The 18,297-nt window shown below is 42.0% G+C and overlaps 1 protein-coding gene across 1 annotated transcript in view; it reads left to right on the top strand.

Moving 5' to 3' along the window:
* Positions 1-2,251: 2,251 nt before the first annotated feature.
* The window catches only part of LOC116399823 (titin-like), a gene marked incomplete at its 3' end in the record, with an annotated part of 52,677 nt that continues 36,631 nt past the window's right edge, over positions 2,252-18,297 (top strand). Inside the window, exons 1-20 of the mRNA XM_031877242.1 lie at positions 2,252-2,372; positions 3,518-3,721; positions 4,428-4,715; positions 5,052-5,137; positions 5,227-5,447; positions 6,782-6,977; positions 9,504-9,752; positions 10,304-10,402; positions 11,139-11,360; positions 11,930-11,992; positions 12,063-12,321; positions 12,524-12,593; positions 12,744-12,953; positions 13,400-13,542; positions 13,714-13,859; positions 15,433-15,660; positions 15,758-15,999; positions 16,080-16,312; positions 17,774-17,938; positions 18,034-18,202. Of these exons, the coding sequence (XP_031733102.1) occupies positions 2,270-2,372; positions 3,518-3,721; positions 4,428-4,715; positions 5,052-5,137; positions 5,227-5,447; positions 6,782-6,977; positions 9,504-9,752; positions 10,304-10,402; positions 11,139-11,360; positions 11,930-11,992; positions 12,063-12,321; positions 12,524-12,593; positions 12,744-12,953; positions 13,400-13,542; positions 13,714-13,859; positions 15,433-15,660; positions 15,758-15,999; positions 16,080-16,312; positions 17,774-17,938; positions 18,034-18,202 (3,596 nt within the window). The remainder of the gene's footprint in view (positions 2,373-3,517; positions 3,722-4,427; positions 4,716-5,051; positions 5,138-5,226; positions 5,448-6,781; positions 6,978-9,503; positions 9,753-10,303; positions 10,403-11,138; positions 11,361-11,929; positions 11,993-12,062; positions 12,322-12,523; positions 12,594-12,743; positions 12,954-13,399; positions 13,543-13,713; positions 13,860-15,432; positions 15,661-15,757; positions 16,000-16,079; positions 16,313-17,773; positions 17,939-18,033; positions 18,203-18,297) is intronic.

The following is an 18,297-nucleotide window of genomic DNA, read 5'->3' as shown; positions in this document are numbered from 1 at the left end:
TTCAAATCTACAAAAACAATATAAATGATTTTTCATTTGTTGGTAAAGAAGTCATAAAGAAGTCGTAAGGAAGTCAAGACATTTGTGTTTATTTCCTCCTCAAACATTCGGCTTCCCTCACAAACATGAAATCAAGTTTATTTATTTAAGATTTGAGATGGAGCGACACTTTATTCAAATAACTTTATCGTCAACAGACAAACGTCACTCTAAAGTACATAAAACACATCGTGACATAATAACACATCTGTAATAACTAAATGAACTGCAGCGCACTAAACCAGAAGAGATGTAATAATGAGCCTTTTTTATATCAAAGACATTGAATATTATAATGTATATGTATATTCTATTCTAGTATACGTTATATAATATATGATATATATTATTATATTCTTCAGTGGTCTGAGCAGCTGGTGAAAGGAGGCCAGCTGAAGCTAAATGTGGCTCCTGAGCTGAGGGGTCTCAGGGAGTCCTGGTCTATACTGAGGTCTCAGGGAGTCCTGGTCTGTACTGAGGTCTCAGGAGGGTCCTGGTCTATACTGAGGTCTCAGGGAGTCCTGGTCTATACTGAGGTCTCAGGAGGATCCTGGTCTTTACTGAGGTCTCAGGAGGATCCTGGTCTATACTGAGGTCTCAGGAGGGTCCTGATATTTAATAAGTACTTTGAATTGTTTCGTTCCATCAGGTCAGAAATCAGTTTAAACACTTTGATATGAAAACTTTTATCGACTGTTTGATTTATTTTCATTCAGACTTCTTCTTCCTCTTCTCGGGGTGACAGGGACTCAGTGGTAGATTAATGTTGTGCTTCAATCAGAGGGTCGGTGGTTCCATCCCCAGCTCCACTAGTCGTCCATGTTGACGTGTCATTGGGCTGTTACTGCGGTGTGTGAATGTTAGAAGGTTGATGACATGTAGACTTGAAGAGCTTTGAGTGGTGGAAAGACTAGAAAAGAGAAATACAAGAACATTTATCATTTCATTCAGTTTTTTCCTTCCTCTACTTCTTCTTCACGTCGTCTCGTTTCTGTTCATAATGTTGTTTTTTCTGTGCAATGTTTTCATACTTTTAGGTTTTGTTGTTGCAAAAGCTTTGATTGATTAAAACGGATGAATTTGATGGTAATAGTTAGAAATGACTGCTTCTGTTAATATGAGAGAATATTCTTGACTTAGATTAGTTTGTATTGAGGAGCTCATTGTGTTGTCTGAACTCTACTGATCATTTAAACTGAGTTCTTATCTTCTGATGACTAACATGCAGCTGACCCCCAGCTGCTGCCGTCCCTCAGCATCATCTGCCCTCCAACAGGCTCCGCCCCCTCACATTTATAGCCCCAGTCTCTTTTTTCTGTAACTAAAACCTTCAGAGACACTCAGCACATTTTCATCCAGCTCATGTTAAATCTGTACGACAAAAAAACCCCAACACTATGATGGTTATAGATTCTATAACTTACTGATATTTCAGAGTCATAGTCGGGGTTATAGATTCTATAACTTACCAATATTTCAGAGTCATAGTTGGGGTTATAGATTCTATAACTTACTGATATTTCAGAGTGATAGTCGGGGTTATAGATTCTATAACTTACTGATATTTCAGAGTGATAGTTGGGGTTATAGATTCTATAACTTACTGATATTTCAGAGTCATAGTCGGGGTTGTATATTCTATAACTTACTGATATTTCAGAGTCATGGTCGGGGTTATAGATTATATAATTTACTGATATTTCAGAGTCATGGTTGGGGTTATAGATTATATAATTTACTGATATTTCAGAGTCATAGTCGGGGTTATAAATTCTATAACTTACTGATATTTCAGAGTCATAGTCGGGGTTATAGATTCTATAACTTACTGATATTTCAGAGTCATAGCCGGGGTTATAGATTCTATAACTTACTGATATTTCAGAGTCATAGCCGGGGTTATAGATTCTATAACTTACTGATATTTCAGAGTCATAGTTGGTGTTGTTAACAGCTGATGTTAATTGAATGAACAGTGTTTGTCACAGTTGGTTCTTGGTGTTTGAACATTAAGTCATCTCTTAGAGAGATGAATTGTGGGACAACAATGTGTTCTGTGTTTCAGAAACTGAAAGAAAGACAACAGGAAGTTCTTCTGATCAGATTCGTCAGTTTAACACACATCCACACTGTGATGTGTCGGTCAGACTGAAGACTTTGATTTCATGAATGTTTTGAAGCTGCTGATTGATGAATAATTGGAACACCTTGCATTCTGTTTGTCTGCAGGATGACCTCCAACATGTCAACACAGGCGCCGACGTTCACGCAGCCGCTGCAGAGCGTCGTGGCACTAGAGGGTAGTGCCACGACGTTCGAGGCTCAAGTTAGTGGTAAGAAAGCTTTCTGTTCATTCTGGTTCAACACAAACTCTCATTTTGTTTATCGTGTCTGAGAAAACTGTTCTGCATTTTTATTCTTTAAATTTGTCCAAAACAAAGTTCAACAATAACATAAGTAGTCCAGAATGTGTCATGATCATGAAACCTCAACGTTCATAAAGATATGACTTCAAAGTGAAATATCCCCTGAGCCTGTGACAACCAGTCAGCCAATGAGATTGATTCACTAACGGCAACTGTTTACGTTGAGAACAAAGTCAATGAAACATTTCCAATAGTGGTCCAAAGACTGTAACAGAGAATTTGTTTATCATGTAAATCATGTTTACTTCACTTCCTGATCGTTGAGCATCATCATCAGTTTTTAAGATCTATTTTATCTCTTCAGGATGTGATTCACTTTATTTTGAAGGAAATCAACTTTTTGCTTCAGGAAAAAAAATCGGTCATTGTTTCATCATCTTTATTATTTGTCAAAGTCGCATCATTGTCTTGTGTGAAGGCATTTAAGTGTTTTTCGGGGGCTTTCATGGACCATCTGACATTAAATTGTAACTTTTACCAAAATAAAGGCAACACGACAATAAACTATTTTTTGATATAATTGTCATATTTGGAGAAAAATAATATGAAGAATTCAAACTATCGACTTTAACTATTTACTCACATTTCTATCCAAAGACTTCTTAAATGTTTTACTAAAATCTCTCATTTGTGACTTTAAGATGAAAAAATTCTGAAATGTGTTATTGTCTTTAACCAGGTTTAGAGATTTCTTGTATGTTGGAATCTAAACTCAATAATCATTTTTGATCCCAAAATCGAAATTTGACATATTTCTTTTTTTTGTTTTTCATTTTTCTTCCATCAAATTCTTACTTAAATGTAACTTTTTGTTCTAAGATTCAAACTTTAATCTAATCTTTTATCTCTTTAATGTTGTTGTTAAAAATCTAACTTTATTCTCACATTCCTTAATCCTGAGAATAATCAGGTAAAAAATCAAATGATATTTTGTACATCAAGTCTTTGACTAGAAGTTAACTGGAACCATCATCAGGTCACCTGCTCAGTGTTCTGGAGGTCCGGTGGTTGTTGTTCTCTGACAGCAGGTCTGGTTCTTCTCTCCTCTGCAGGTTCTCCGGTTCCTGAGGTGAGCTGGTTTCGTGATGGTCAGGTTCTTTCCGCTGTGGCTTTGCCCGGCATTCAGATCTCGTTCAGCGACGGCCGCGCTATTCTGAGGATCCCCGCCGTGACCGCCGCACACAGTGGAAGGTTTTCTGTCAGAGCCACCAATGGAGCTGGACAAGCCACGAGCACCGCTGAACTCCTCGTTACAGGTGAGAGCTCAGGTATAAGAGAAGAAGACTTCAGTTCAAAAGTATTTTGGCCATCCAGCGTTCGATCATGTATTTTGTTCAGTTTTTAGGGGAAATAGAGCTGCGTGTCATCAGCATAGTAACATTAAGGGATGTTATATTTTCTAATACACAGACGCCAGTAGAAGAGATTATAATGACAATGTAATAGGGCCTAAGATGGAGCCTTGGGGTACACCACAGGAGACAATAGCAGCAAAACATCTTGGCTTCATGAGTCAAAATACCGTATTAAGTACATAAAGTTTTGACTCCGTATTGTGGTGCATCCTGAAACCTGACTGAATCCGTTCAAAATGTTGTAATCTAAAAACTTTCTTTTCCCAGTACCTTAGATCAAATTTACTATGGCTAACAATTTGATAAGATCCATTCAGATTTGTTTAAATTGAGTCCACTACATGCAGTCTTCTATTGTACTTTTATTTAAATACTCCATAATTGTATTGTATTGTATGCTAATGTCTGCCACTTAGTTCCAGACTGAAATGTCTCAATTATTGGATGGATTGTGATTCAGTATTAGTGAAGTGCTTTGAAAGTACACATTTATAAATAACAGTGTTCCATTTGATAAGTACTGGTTGATGCCTGAGACTAGACACAACATCATGAATCTGGTTTTTGAGCTTCACTTTAAATCAATAATAATATTTTTACCCTCCAGCTGAGACGGCGCCCCCTAACTTCCTCCAGAGGCTGCAGAGCTCAACGGTGCGACAAGGCAGCCGGGTGAAGCTGGACTTTCGAGTCTCCGGCATCCCGCCGCCCACCGTGAAGTTCTACCGAGAGGGAGCCGAGATCCAGAGCTCGGCCGACTTCAGGATTGTCCAGGAGGGAGAGCTGTACAGTCTGCTGATCGCCGAGGCTTTCCCCGAGGATTCTGGGACATATTCTGTGACCGCCTCCAACAGCAGTGGACGAGCCACCTCCACTTGTGAGCTGATGGTTCAGGGTGAGGCCTTTTTAAAGTCTCTACTATATATAAAACAGTCTAGCTTTGTTAAAAGAGGAAAAATCCCAAAGCTTGTTTTTTAGTGTGTGATGCATCTTCCAGTCCCCCGATATTAAAGTCATATATATATATGATAATAAATCTATAAATTAAGTGAAATACTTGAAAAAATTTCAGTTTAAATTTGAATCAGTGTGATGAAACATGAATTTGAGTTGTGCATTTGTGGTTTTTGGATACTGTGAACATGTTAACACAATGATGTTGAGATAATACTGCAATCATTATTTCAGTCTAGTCCTTTAATCCCACTGAACTAAACGTGTGTGTGTTCAGGTGAAGAGGCCGTCCCAGCAAAGAAAACGAAGACTGTGATTTCAACCTCTCAGATTTCACAGACCCGTCAGACCAGAGTGGAAAAGGTACGAAAGAATCCACAAATATGATTTTATTCTAGTTCATAATATTTTAATGTAATTTAACCTCCTCTCTCTCTGTTGTCCATCCTCAGAGGATGGAGGCCAGTCTCCAGGCCACCGCCATGATGGAGATGCAGGTGGAGGGAGCCGAGCTGACTCAGCTGCTGGCTCACAAGACTCCACCCAGAGTTCCTCCCAAACCCATGTCCAAGTCCCCGACTCAGTCCTTGTTGGTCGCCAAGGTGACCGGAGGACGCCATCAGTCGCCATCACCCGTCAGACACGTGAAGGCACCAACGCCGACACCCGGCAGGTGGGTGGAGCCTCAAGTTGTTCCTTTTATCAGGATGGACAGAAGTGCAATAGATGTCAACATAACAGAGTTATAACACATTCAATGCATATGACATAAATTAGTCATATAATGAGAGTAGTGTAAATTATGACAACTAATAGTAGTTGTCAGCAGCAGTGGATATAGTAGAATAATAATGATTATAGAAGCAGTAATAGTAACAGAAATGTGACTAATAATAATAGTATCAGTGGGTGTCAGCAGGACCATGGTCCAGGTAAAACCATGATCCATCCTACGATAGGCTCCCATCCTACTTTTGAAGACTCTAGGAAACTCAATTAACCCCGCATTTAGGGATCGTAGGTCTCATCCATCCATCCATTTTCCTCCGCTTATCCGGGGTCGGGTCGCGGTGGCAAATCCGCGGTAGATCGTAGGTCTCTAGTAGGATAATATGGTACTATAAGCTCCTTAAGATATGACGGTGCTCTCTATTAGGATAATACGGTACTATAAGCTCTATAAGCAGCACTGGGAGCAGCAGGTCACCGGGGTCAAAGAGGTGAGGAGGGCTGAGTGGGGTCCATGCTGCCATCTGGTGGTCACTGAATCCAGGGATATGATGGTGCTCTCTAGTAGGGTAATACGGTACTATAAGCCCCTTAAGATATGATGGTGCTCTCTAGTAGGATAATACGGTACTATAAGCTCCTTAAGATATGATGGTGCTCTCTAGTAGGATAATACGGTACTATAAGCTCCTTAAGATATGATGGTGCTCTCTAGTAGGGTAATACGGTACTATAAGCTCTTTAAGATATGATGGTGCTCTCTAGTAGGGTAATATGGTACTATAAGCTCTTTAAGATATGATGGTGCTCTCTAGTAGGGTAATGTGGTACTATAAGCTCTTTAAGATATGATGGTTTCTGACCAATCAGGGCTTTGTAGGTAAGTAAAAGGATTTTAAATTCTATTCTAGATGTTCCAGGGAGCCAGTGCAGAGAAGCTAATACAAGAGTAATATGATCTCATTTCTTAGTTCTTGTTAGTACATGAGCTGCAGCATTCTGAATCAACTGGAGAGATTTAAGAGACTTATTAGAGCAGCCTGATAATAAGGAATCACAGTAATCTAGTCTAGAGGTAACAAATGCATGAACTCACTAACTAACTACGTAACAGCTTTTATTTGAGATCTTACAGTAAGAGATTTAGTGGTCGTAGTAAAGAGATTTAGGATCAGTGAGCGGGGCGATGATGTCCCCCTACAGGCCTGTAACCAGACCTCCATCCCCCATCTGCAGACCTGCCTCTCCCTCTTCAAGACTCTCGGTCTCCTCCATCAGGCCGGTCAAATCCCCCATCACCGCCCGCAAGCTGGCGGCTGCCGCTGGCGACGTCCTGCCACCCTGGAAGCAGGGAGACTTTGTGGCCGAGGCCAGCTACACCAGCATGACCAGCATGACCAGTAGGACCAGCAGCACCGTCACCCAGCTGGGCCAGGAGCAGCACTGGGAGCAGCAGGTCACCGGGGTCAAAGAGGTGAGGAGGGCTGAGTGGGGTCCATGCTGCCATCTGGTGGTCACTGAATCCAGGGAGCAATTTGAGAAACCTGGAGGACAGACGGTGTTCGTCGAGATTTTAAAAAATAGACACACAGAAAAATCACTGGTCGAAATGTTTGTTGTATAATATAAGTCACGTTTCTAAATTATTCTGAAAGTAAGGATGTGGAGTCTGGCTGAGAGGTGTCGTGCTAAAAGCCTGTCAATGAAGTTCAATGGGTGGAGCTGCAGTTCCTCAACACACCACTAGATGGTGAATCCTGGAAATCTCTGACTGTTGAGGTTAATTAGAAAATCAGACTTCTCTCTACTAAAACTCTTAATGTGACATTTAAAAATTTAGTTTTTAGAAAGAGAAATGAAAGCAAAATATTTCTTGTTGAACAAGTTGCTCCGGAGTGAGTGTGAGTGACTTGTTCCCAAATATGTGAGTGACACGACATAATGGCGTGTTTTGTATGTTTAATATCTGGTCCTGATGAGTCTTTGAGGGTTCTGTTTGTTCTATTTCCGTCTCATTGTTTGAAATGTGACTAATTCTGTTTAGCTGGACGAGAGAACTACAAACGTCCATCATTTCATCAGTTGGACTGGATTTAAGGCTTTCACTCTCCATCAATCTATAATTAGTTTCCTATGATCTTATATGTTTGTAGTTGAATATCTCTGTACATCTTTGTTGGCCCCAGCTCTGCTCTGTTGATCTTCTTATCAATCTAAAGGTGAAGAAAGACCCTTAAAAGTCTGTCCCTACAACAGCTCCACATGTCTATGATCACATGTTCATAGGGTGAGTCTCACCATCACGTGACTCAGGTCTGTTTTTGACCATATTGTGTCGACCTCTTTGTCGTTCTTGGTTTGTGACACTTTTCTCTTTGACATTTTTGCTTTCTGGGCACTAAACAGCCAAATGAAGAGCAGAGTTGATCCTTTTGATTTGGTTATTAGCCTCAGACTGTTGAGATGGAGTCAGAGTCATCGGGAAAGCCTGATGACTCAAATGTAATTCTAGGATCCACGCGGAGATACCATGTGACCTTAAGGTCCATCATTCGGACATGAAGTCATCTGGTTATGAGTTCAGCTTAAACCAGGGAGACCTGATGATGTCTTCAGTAGAAGAAGGAGACACAAACAGATGAGATGTGTATGAGTCCATCGTCCATCTGTAGAGATCTCTCCTCCATCTTTATCCACAAAGAATCTTCACCAAACAAAGAAACCTTCAGATTTCATAACCGGAACGTTTTGACTCTTATTCAGTCGAGTAGTGTCACTGTGATCTCAACCAAGATGTCCTCCTGTCCCTCCAGCAGCCGGAGGAGCAGGTAGCTCTTCATCATCACCAGTGAACACATCACCGATGCTCTGTTTTCTGTTTTCAACATTTTCAGCCTCTTTTTTTGAGTTTGGTTGCCACTTCACTTTCCTGCACCGTCAGCTCTTTTATTTCTGTTTAAACACTCGTCATATTTCTTGTATGTCAATCAGAAGACTAGTATGTGTTGTCTTCAACAGATGAGCCTCAATGTTTATGTGAGTACATTTACACACAAACACTAGTACTTTGTCCATGACGTCTCCAAACTCAGTTTAACAGTTTATTACCTAAATGACTCCACAAAGTGGACGTTGATCCAAAACCAGGATCAGAGTTTCAGCTTCAGAGTACAAAATAGAGGAGCAAGTTCTGATCCAGGTTTCGATAACCAGGAAATAAAGTTTGCATACGTATGTAAAAATGTAAACTGTAATCTTGACTGAAGTTCTGCTGTCTTTTACAGAGACAGGAGGACGTCAAGGGGTCAAATCTTTGAACACATTAGTAATTCATGTATTACGGTCCCTTGATTTGAGTAATTAAGGTTCTTGAATGAAATTCCCCGTAAAACCACCATTTGTGGGTTTTTTTGTATTTCTATTTGTGTACAGAAACAAACAAGCCCCACAAGATCCAACATGTCAATCAATGAGCTTCAGAGGAGGTGGGAGGAGTTTCTAGTTCCCGAGGAAACATTGTTCCAACAAATCAATATTCTAGAACACAATAGTCTGAAAAATGTCCCATTGTTCAAAAACACTCTCTTCCTGCAACAAGTAGAAGCACATGGTTAATTATTATGCAGAATCATTGGACATGACCCGCCCTACTCTGCCTGATTGGCTGACTCGGATGTTCCCTAATCGGTTTCCCTCATCATGCCTAAACCTCACCAACCCAACCAATGAAGACGGGGAGGTCAGAAGGTTCTCATGATATTTAGACATGTGCTTCTGTTTGTTGAGTGTATTTTCAGAACAATTGGAAATAAATTGGTCAGAAAAGACTGTTTCCCAAGAACCGCTCTTCTTTTAAATTAAAATAGACTTCAGGACAAATGGAATGAGTTTGTGTTCTTTTGAGGGAACTAACTAAAACTAGATCCAGACCCATCCACCTGCCTGTCTCTGTCCTGCCATGGATGTCCTGATATCTATGTGCTGCTGGTTGTGTCTCCAGGCTGAGGGAGGGGAAAGAGCCGAGGCAGTGGCCAAAGTGTTGGCTGCCGTCGACCTGGCTCGCGTCCGTCAGCCGTTGCATGTGGAGGGCGGTGGAGCTGAAGAGGAGGAGGCTGTAGAAGCAGAGTTAAGCCAGCAGGCTGCCGCTGTCGATCAACAGTATCGAGCCGGCTGGACAACAACCAGAGCGCAGGCTGGTCAAACGCTTACTACTCCTCAGGGGTTCACACCTGAACCCACTCGGCCTCAGGTTAGCTCGGCCTCCAGAGCAAAGAAACAACACAATTACCAAGAGACTCGGAAATATCATCAGATGAACTCGGTCTGTTAACAGCCGTTTGGTTATCACCATCTTTTGAACTGGCAAACAATTTTTTAGACCTTTCAAAGTTTAAAGGAACTTCAGAAACAATCCCAACAGTTCTTATCAGACTTATTAAGAGTTCCTATGAAATATGCTTAACGCATTTACCTTCAGTAATTCACCTTCAGTAATGGTCATTAGGTACCCGTTAGAGTATTGAGACCCTTTACCAAGGTGATGGCTTGATTCTCATCCGAAATTCGTTGAGTCTCAAGGTTTGTTAGTTGTATTAACGCAGTACGTGAGACTGGACGGTGAACTAGTAGGAGAATTGATGTAGGCTTTGATGATTATTTGCCAGTGCTTTAACATAATACTCTAAAATACTTCAATAATTACTCTTGATAACCGTGTGATTATTTGCAGCACTTATAGGACTAAAGTATTGTACATTTATATAAATGTAACGCTCCTGTGAACTGTGTTGGTTACTCCAGATTCAGAGAGCGACAGAAGACTCTGATCTCGCCTCGTCTCCAGTTCCACATTTCACAGTTTCTAAAGTTTCTGTCCCAAAACATGAGGCTAGCTCTGAGGTAAGAGGCAACACGAGGCAAGCAGTAGAGAATAACCTGCATGGAAAGAGTTTAACATTCGAATCATTTCAAATGATACAAACAATAACTGTGTTCCTGCTAACCTGTTAGACTTTCTGTTAAATGAACCTTTGACTACAGAAATGAGGACTGAAAGATTTTATTTATTTTAGTGAGTGAAGCAATTATGAAAAAATCAACGTCCAGATTCATTTTAAATGTTGTTTTTAATAAACAAACCCCTTTAACGTAGATACGAACTTGATGGCTACATACATGCTAATGTGCTAACTGCTTGAGGCTAAAGCTAACAGGTCTCAGGTGGAGAGAAGAAATAAAGACAGCATTGGTCTTCTATTTCAGTGAAGCGCTAGTTTGTCGAAGTGTTACAGTTTAGTATAAAAACGAGACATTACAGTTGCTGTTGGGGGGGGCTTTAGTCTTATTACTGCTTGCCTAAAATGCAAACTTGTTGTGAACCTTGGTGTAGAAGTGATGAAATAATAATGAAAAGAATCCACCCGTAACAATGCTTTTCTTCACATCCTTAAACAATAATCACAGTTCTGAACCCGCTTATTAATACGGCTTAATAAAACTCCCTTCATTTGTACCTTAAATAAAACTAACGGTCTTTCAATTCCTCCCAATGCTGTGGTTTAACACAAACTTCTAAAACAAACCAACATGTGTTATTGACGATGGTGTGCCTGTTGCTCCTCTTTGGGTCGGTCAGGTTTCCATCGCCGGCTCGGCGATCGCCGCTCTGCAGAAAGAGTTCTCTTCATCCTCGGCTAGAAAGATCATCAAGACCGTCAAGTCTCCCAGTCCGTCTCGTACAACGGTCGAGACCCGAGAGACTCTGGAGGCCGTCCCTCCACCGTTCAAAGACCAATACCAGAGTCATTTAGTCTCTGAGTTACAGACGGGGGTGGTGTTTGAGGACTGGGGAGCCCAGGTTTGTAATCTAGTGTAGTGGGCTGGATCTGAACCGGACAAGAAAACCTGATGAGTAAATGAAGGTCAGATAACTTCTGTAGTCCAAACCGGCAATAAAGAATCCATGTTTTTCTTCGTTGTACTTTAGATTCCACTTTCAACACAAGAAATCTAAAATCTAAAATCTAAATTGCACTTTTAGTGCAATTTTCCTTCTCCCGAGAGCTTAAATCTCTTTATTTTTACTGGCCCTTTTGATTTAAGCACCACCCCAAATTTCTACAGGGGCATCTCCAACCTTTAGTCTAGTTTTAAGTCAGGTTTTCTTGTTTTGTGTTAAAATCCAGGATTTAATATCTCTCTAATAAAAACATGCTCATCGACGCCACTGACAACCTCATTCTCACCTCTTGAGTGCATCCAGCCTTCCTCTCATCGATCCATCTGCTGTGTTGTCTTTTCTTATATGTTGGATGTTTATAACAAGTCTGAAGTCTTGTCCAGTGTGTGTTTGATTAGCTGTGTCGTGTCGTGGATTTTAGAAGTCGGTGTATTTTCGGTGCTAACCCATCCATGACCATTCGACAGGTGATGGAGGCAGCAGCCGTACCTTCTGCAGGAGGCGCTGTGATCCCGGCCACTCTGGTGTCGGTAAGTGGTCTAGTTTTCCCTCAAAACCCATTGGGAAAACATTTTCTAAAAGTTTTTGTTTTGTGTGCAGGGCTTGAAGAACACAAACGTGACGGAGGGCGAGTCGGTGACCCTGGAGTGCCAGATCAGTGGTCACCCGACTCCCGTCATCATGTGGTTCAGAGAGGACTACAAGATCGAGACCTCCATCGACTTCCAGATCAGCTATGTGAGCGGCTTCGCCCGGCTGGTGATCCGCGAGGCATTCGCCGAAGACAGCGGACGCTTTACCTGCACCGCCACAAACGAGGCGGGAACCGTCAGCACCTCCTGCTACCTGCTCATCCAGGGTCAGTACGAACAGGAGGAACATCAGTCACCAATAATCAACAGCTTGCATTCCATGTGACTTACTGTAAATAAGACGTTTTCAATGCCCCTCTAAATGTGCAGTCACCTCTTGAGACCGTTGAGGTTTCTTTGTGGGGTCTCTTCTGTTTTCACATGAGATTTCATCTTTATATAAAGATATTATTTTCTTTTTACCTCCAGTGTCCGAGGACATCGAGAGCAGAGAGGAGATCGCTGTCGTCACCGAACATGTTGAAACTGCTGAGAAGCTGTGAGTCGATCAAGCTCCTTTAAAGTTTGCATATACAGTATACAGTATATACGGGTTCAACATTAAGTCAAGAGAGGATGTTTTCAGCTTCTTTATTTTCTAACTGTTGTTAAGGACATTATTGATTCTAAAAGAACTTTGTATTTTCAGAGTAACCGAAGAAGCCAGAGAGGAGACCACGTCTCAGGTGAGCGTGGCCGAGTCCGACACTGCGGCCACCGCTCCCTTCTTCATCAAGTTACCAACCGTCCAGAAGCTGGTGGAAGGAGGAAGTGTTTTGTTTGAATGTCAAGTCAGGGGAAGCCCCAAACCTCACATCATCTGGAAGAAAAGCGGGATACCGCTCACTACCGGATACAGGTATGTAATATCTTTTCAAGGTTCCTAGAGGAAGATTCATGTGATTTATTTATTATTATCTATTAATGATTCTGCACATTTTTACTTTCTTGGGTTTGAATATTTAACTCAAGTTGACATGCAATATCCATTTTACAGTTAGACAGTGTGGAACAACATTATTCTAACCTTAAAGCTTCTTTTCGGGAATTGAAAGGGAAACAGTTTCTACACTAAAATAGTAGAAATGCTATTCTCGTAACTTCTACTGTGATGTCTTCCCTTCCTCTTCCTAACATTTCTTGAGCTTATTTTGCTGCTCGATCTGGGATTTTTTTTCTTGAGTGACCCTCAGGACAAAATGTGATAAATCATTTGTTAACTGTAGTGAACTCTGCTGCCTCCAGTGGCCACTCATCATCATTGCATTGCCTCTAACGTGCTCTTTCTCCTGCGCGGTCCATCAGATACAAAGTCGCCTACAAGAAGGAGACTGGAGAATGCAAGTTGGAGATCTCCATGACCTTTGCCGATGACGCCGGAGAATACTCCGTCTTTGTCAAGAACCAGCTCGGAGAAGTCTCAGCCTCCGCCAGTCTGCTGGACGAAGGTACGTAAACATCTCCATCGACTTCACCATGTTAATGAAGTAAGACAGAAGGAGAAGAAGTCATGTCAGAACAGGAATCACAGATGACTTCTTCTCCTCTGATGTCAGGATGTATCAAAGATATAAGTTGTTTGAGCTCTCATGACATTAAATGCTTTGTTTTGCTGACAGATGAATACGAAGTCTACATGAAGAAACAGGCAGCCAGCTTTAAGACTGAAATGACAGCCATGGTGCAGGAGCCCAAAGTGGGAGACGTTCCTCCCGTTGTCATTACGACCATGGAGCAGATGACCACCACCATTATCTCTGGACAGGTACGAGCATCATGAGCCAAAACGTCAAAGTTGTATCAGTGGTGGGCCGTCAGGCTAAGTCTTCTCTGATGGCCTAAACAGAATCACAAAGTTATAGCTATTTTATAATCTAATAATTGTTCATAAATACACTACATGTATTATAATATTTTCCCCATTATCTTATGTTCTCATTGCACAGCTACTGTCTTCCTCAGTTGCTCTGCTTCCAGTGCAGCTTGTTTTAAGTAGAGCTTCTATCCAATCAGATTTCACCTCTGTGTCTCTAGGTAAGAAGAGAGGCAGAGGCCTGCAGACTCACAAGTGAATCCATGTGCAGTTTAAGTGAATGGAGACGATATTGTTGATTGTCATAGTCTTCAACCAATCAGATCTTTAGTTTGACATGTTGGGCGTATTCTTTGACGTGCCACTGCTACCCAGGTAGCCTCCTAAGTACGTCTGCATTAACGTGCGCTGTGATTGGTCAGTGGGCCAGCGTGACTTTTGTCAAACAGAAAGCTAGCTAGCAGATCTTAAACAGATTTGGGAGTTACTGACTTTGTTGCTAACAAAGAAAGGAGGATGGACTTTGTGTTTAAGTGAACAGGAGCTGTGGTCAGTGAACTGCTTTAGCGTTACTACTGTTCATTTGTCTATCGTGTCGTTTTTATGAAGAATATGAATAATATGAATGGCTCGTGTTCTAGCGCTGCAGTGTTGCTGGATTGATTTGTTGCTTTGTTGTCACATGAATATATGTGACTGGTTCTTGTGAGTTTGTTCTTGTCATTGTGTTTATTACATTGATTTGGACTATATGCATTGTTAATTACGAAGCATCCCGTCATGCGCGGGGTTATTGTCCGCACAATTGAATCCGTTCGGGCTGTTTTCTTTTTACAAAGCAAGAATGATGGTCTGGAGAAATGGGGATTGTGTGGCGATTGCTTAGCCCTGTTTGAATCAGTAGGGAACAGCTGAACACTGTGGGGAGAGTTTGTAGATTGTGTGCCGCAGTTGTTTCCCCGCTAAGCTAGTTTAGCCTCCCTGAAGTGCGGGGCCTCAGCTGTTTTTTGTTATTGTTCCGGGTTCAGAGATCACAGTCCGTTGTCTCCTACGTGAGCGCAGTCCAACGAAAACATTATATTTCCCTCAATTTAAGCTTCTGAATTTTACAAATGCACCAGTATTATTCAAACGTATTGTTCAGTTCGTAAGCCTCATACCGAACGGTTTAATACGAATACTTGTATTGTTACGCCCCTAGAAACAAATAACCGTAGCTGTGGCGTCATAATGAGGTTATTAGGAGATGGCTCAAGTGTAGTAGGACAGCACAGGTATAAAATGCACGGCCCACCACTGAGTTGTAGCAATGATGGAATCACTTTCTAAACATGTGATCAAGGTTGCCTGCATCATTTACAATGTTTTCTTTTCATTCAAACACTTACTTGGCCACTCTGACTTTGCCAATATTTAGATAACCTTCACCCTGATTGACCGTAAAAAAAATGAAATTACTGCCATAGAACTCCCGAGAACCTGAGCAAGTCAAGTTCAAACATCTAACGTCTCATTTCATCTGCAGGAATTCCATCTTTCTGTCATTGAGCAGAGGATCATGCATGAGATTGAACTCTGCATTATGAAGATTACCTACAGAGAGATAGTGACAGAGGACGGAGAGTTGATGGTGACTGCTGACCCCACTGAGGCCGTACAGCCTGCCTTCGACACTCCTGTCAAAAACTACAGAATCATGGACGGGATGGGCGTCACTTTCCACTGCAAGATGGCTGGAATACCGCTCCCCAAGGTGCTGCATTTTTAAATAAATTGGGGTTAAAGATAGAAATTTGAGTTAGACATGTGTATCCACAGAAGTCTGACAGCAACATTTTGTCTTCTCCTAGATTGCTTGGTACAAAGACGGCCAGCGCATCAGGCCCGGCGACCGTTACCAGATGGAGGTTCTTCAGGACGGACGAGCCAGCCTCCGTCTGCCCGTGGTGCTACCGGAGGATGAGGGCGTGTACACCGCCTTCGCCTCCAACATGAAGGGAAATGCCGTCAGCTCTGGGAAGCTCTACGTGGAGCCATCCGGAGCTGTGACCCCTCAGAGATACACGCCACAGCCAGCGATGCAGAGGATCAGGTGAGGATCACATGTCAGTCTGGAGGCTCCCCGGTGATTAACGATTGACCTCGATACTGACAACTTTGCTGCTTTCTCAGATCCACTTCTCCTCGTTCTCTGAGCCGCTCACCCGGACGTTCTTCCAGTCGTTCTCCCGGACGTTCTCCGGCCCGCCGACTCGACGAGACGGACGAGGCTCAGCTGGAAAGACTGTACAAGCCTGTGTTTGTCCTGAAACCTTCCTCATGTAAATGCTCCGAGGGGCAAACTGCCAGATTCGACCTGAAGGTCGTAGGCAGACCGATGCCCGACACATACTGGTTCCACAATGGTGAGTAAAAAACTAGTACTTCTTCATTAAAACCTCTTAAGCACGACGCCCCCGAATTTGGGGGCTATCGGGCTCAGCCCCCCTGAAAAAATTGTTCGGAAAATGGACTTATTGTTCGCCAATATTGTGGATTTGTACTTTTTTTTTACCGGATTAAACAGCAACGTATGGGCAACACTATCATATAATTCACTTCTTACACACTCCAAACACAACTATAGACTACTAATATAAGCATCTAGAAAAAGTGGCATAAAAGGACGAATTTCTGGTCAAAAATCGCCGTTATGTGTACTGCAAATCAACATAGCACCACGAAGCTAGCGGCTAGCCGGCTAATCCGCACATCGTTTAGCAACTGCATACGACACAGAACGCATAAATACCTTCGGTTTTTCTCTCCGTGAAACCAGTAGAAAGCTGTGAGTGGACAACGGTACCATGGCAGTGGTCTTCGCCGAAACAAATCGTTGGTTTTTGGTCACGTTTTATGAAGAATTATGACAATAACATCGAAAATGATCCGGTTCAGAGCTACAATCATTGTTGGAAACTGCATCCTGTCTGCTCCCGATCTGTTTCCTGTTGAAGGGGGGTCAATCCACCATGGGCGAGCGGTCAGACTTTCGGCCAATGGAATTTTACGCTCGGGGATACGCGGCACTTCTTGCAACGTTACTCGCTGAAACTTCTGTCAATCGACACCCGCTTCGACACCCGCCTTCTTGAGACTCTGACGCGTCGAAGGCGGGCTCATTGACTGAAATCGACCGATGATAGGCTGAGCTACAGCGCCATACACACACATCAACTGAGAAAATCCTATGGATGAGAGCCAGAGACAGGCTCTGACAGCAACCTCGCTCTCAAAATGATTCTAAACAGCTGTATTTGGATGTATTGAATAATATGAGTGATAAAAAAGTGAAATATATAGTTATATAGTATATAAAAGTACAATGTAAGAGCTGCAACAGCTGGTTCCAGGATGACGACCTCGCGTGACCTCTCTGTACTAAAGCCTCTTATTCTTCACTTTATCCCAGCCAAACGTTATTCTACGACTACTGATCGTACATACGTAGGTTGTGCTATGATTTGGGAGAGTTTTTAGGCTGCCAGCTGCATTATTTCAAAAACACAATATCAATAAAAGTGCTTTTTTTTCAGGCGAACCTGAATATTTTCAATTTGAGCTGTGCAATATCTTCATGCACTATATTAACCAGCAACATATACACAATATTTACCCATCTGAACAATCTCAAAGTGTTATCTGATTATAGCATCAAAAATTATTAAAATAGACCTTGTAGTTACAGAACTCTGGTCACTTTAGTATGGGTATGCCATTTTCGAGCAGAGGCCTACAAATAGGGCTCGAGCTTAATTAAATTAAAGTGTTCTTGCATGAGATTTGTTGTCCTCACAATAACCAATATCCGTACATCGCCTCCTCAGGGCAACAAGTGGTTAGCGACTACACTCACAAGATAGTGGTCAAAGAGGACGGTGTCCAGTCCTTGATCATCGTCCCGGCCTTGCCACAAGACTCTGGAGAGTGGACAGTCGTCGCTCAGAACAGAGCTGGACGGACTTCAGTCTCTGTAACTCTTACTGTCGATGGTACGACTACAGCTCACTATGGACTTCCTGTTAACACTTATACTAATTAACATTTATTGACTTTAAGGTTCCAATTAATTTTCTTTCTTTTTCAGCTAAAGAAACCTTAGTGCGCCCTCAGTTCATTGAGAAGCTGAAGAACATCAGTGTAAAACAGGGCACTCTGGTTGAACTGGCTGTCAAAGCCATTGGAAACCCTCTGCCTGACATCGTCTGGCTGAAAAACAGTGATATTATCACCCCACACAAGCACCCACACATCAGGTATGTTTTCTATTGGCTGTGTTATCAGTATTTATAAATTGAGTTATTCAGTATTTTCATTTAAATGACGTCCAATGTTTACAATCAATTTCCCT

This window comes from Anarrhichthys ocellatus, unplaced genomic scaffold (assembly GCF_004355925.1).
Source record: "Anarrhichthys ocellatus isolate YVR2014 unplaced genomic scaffold, GSC_Weel_1.0 scaffold130, whole genome shotgun sequence".
In the NCBI taxonomy this organism is placed as follows: Eukaryota; Metazoa; Chordata; class Actinopteri; order Perciformes; family Anarhichadidae; genus Anarrhichthys; species Anarrhichthys ocellatus.
Note: the sequence above shows the minus strand (reverse complement) of the source record. Positions and strands in the feature narration are given on the sequence as shown.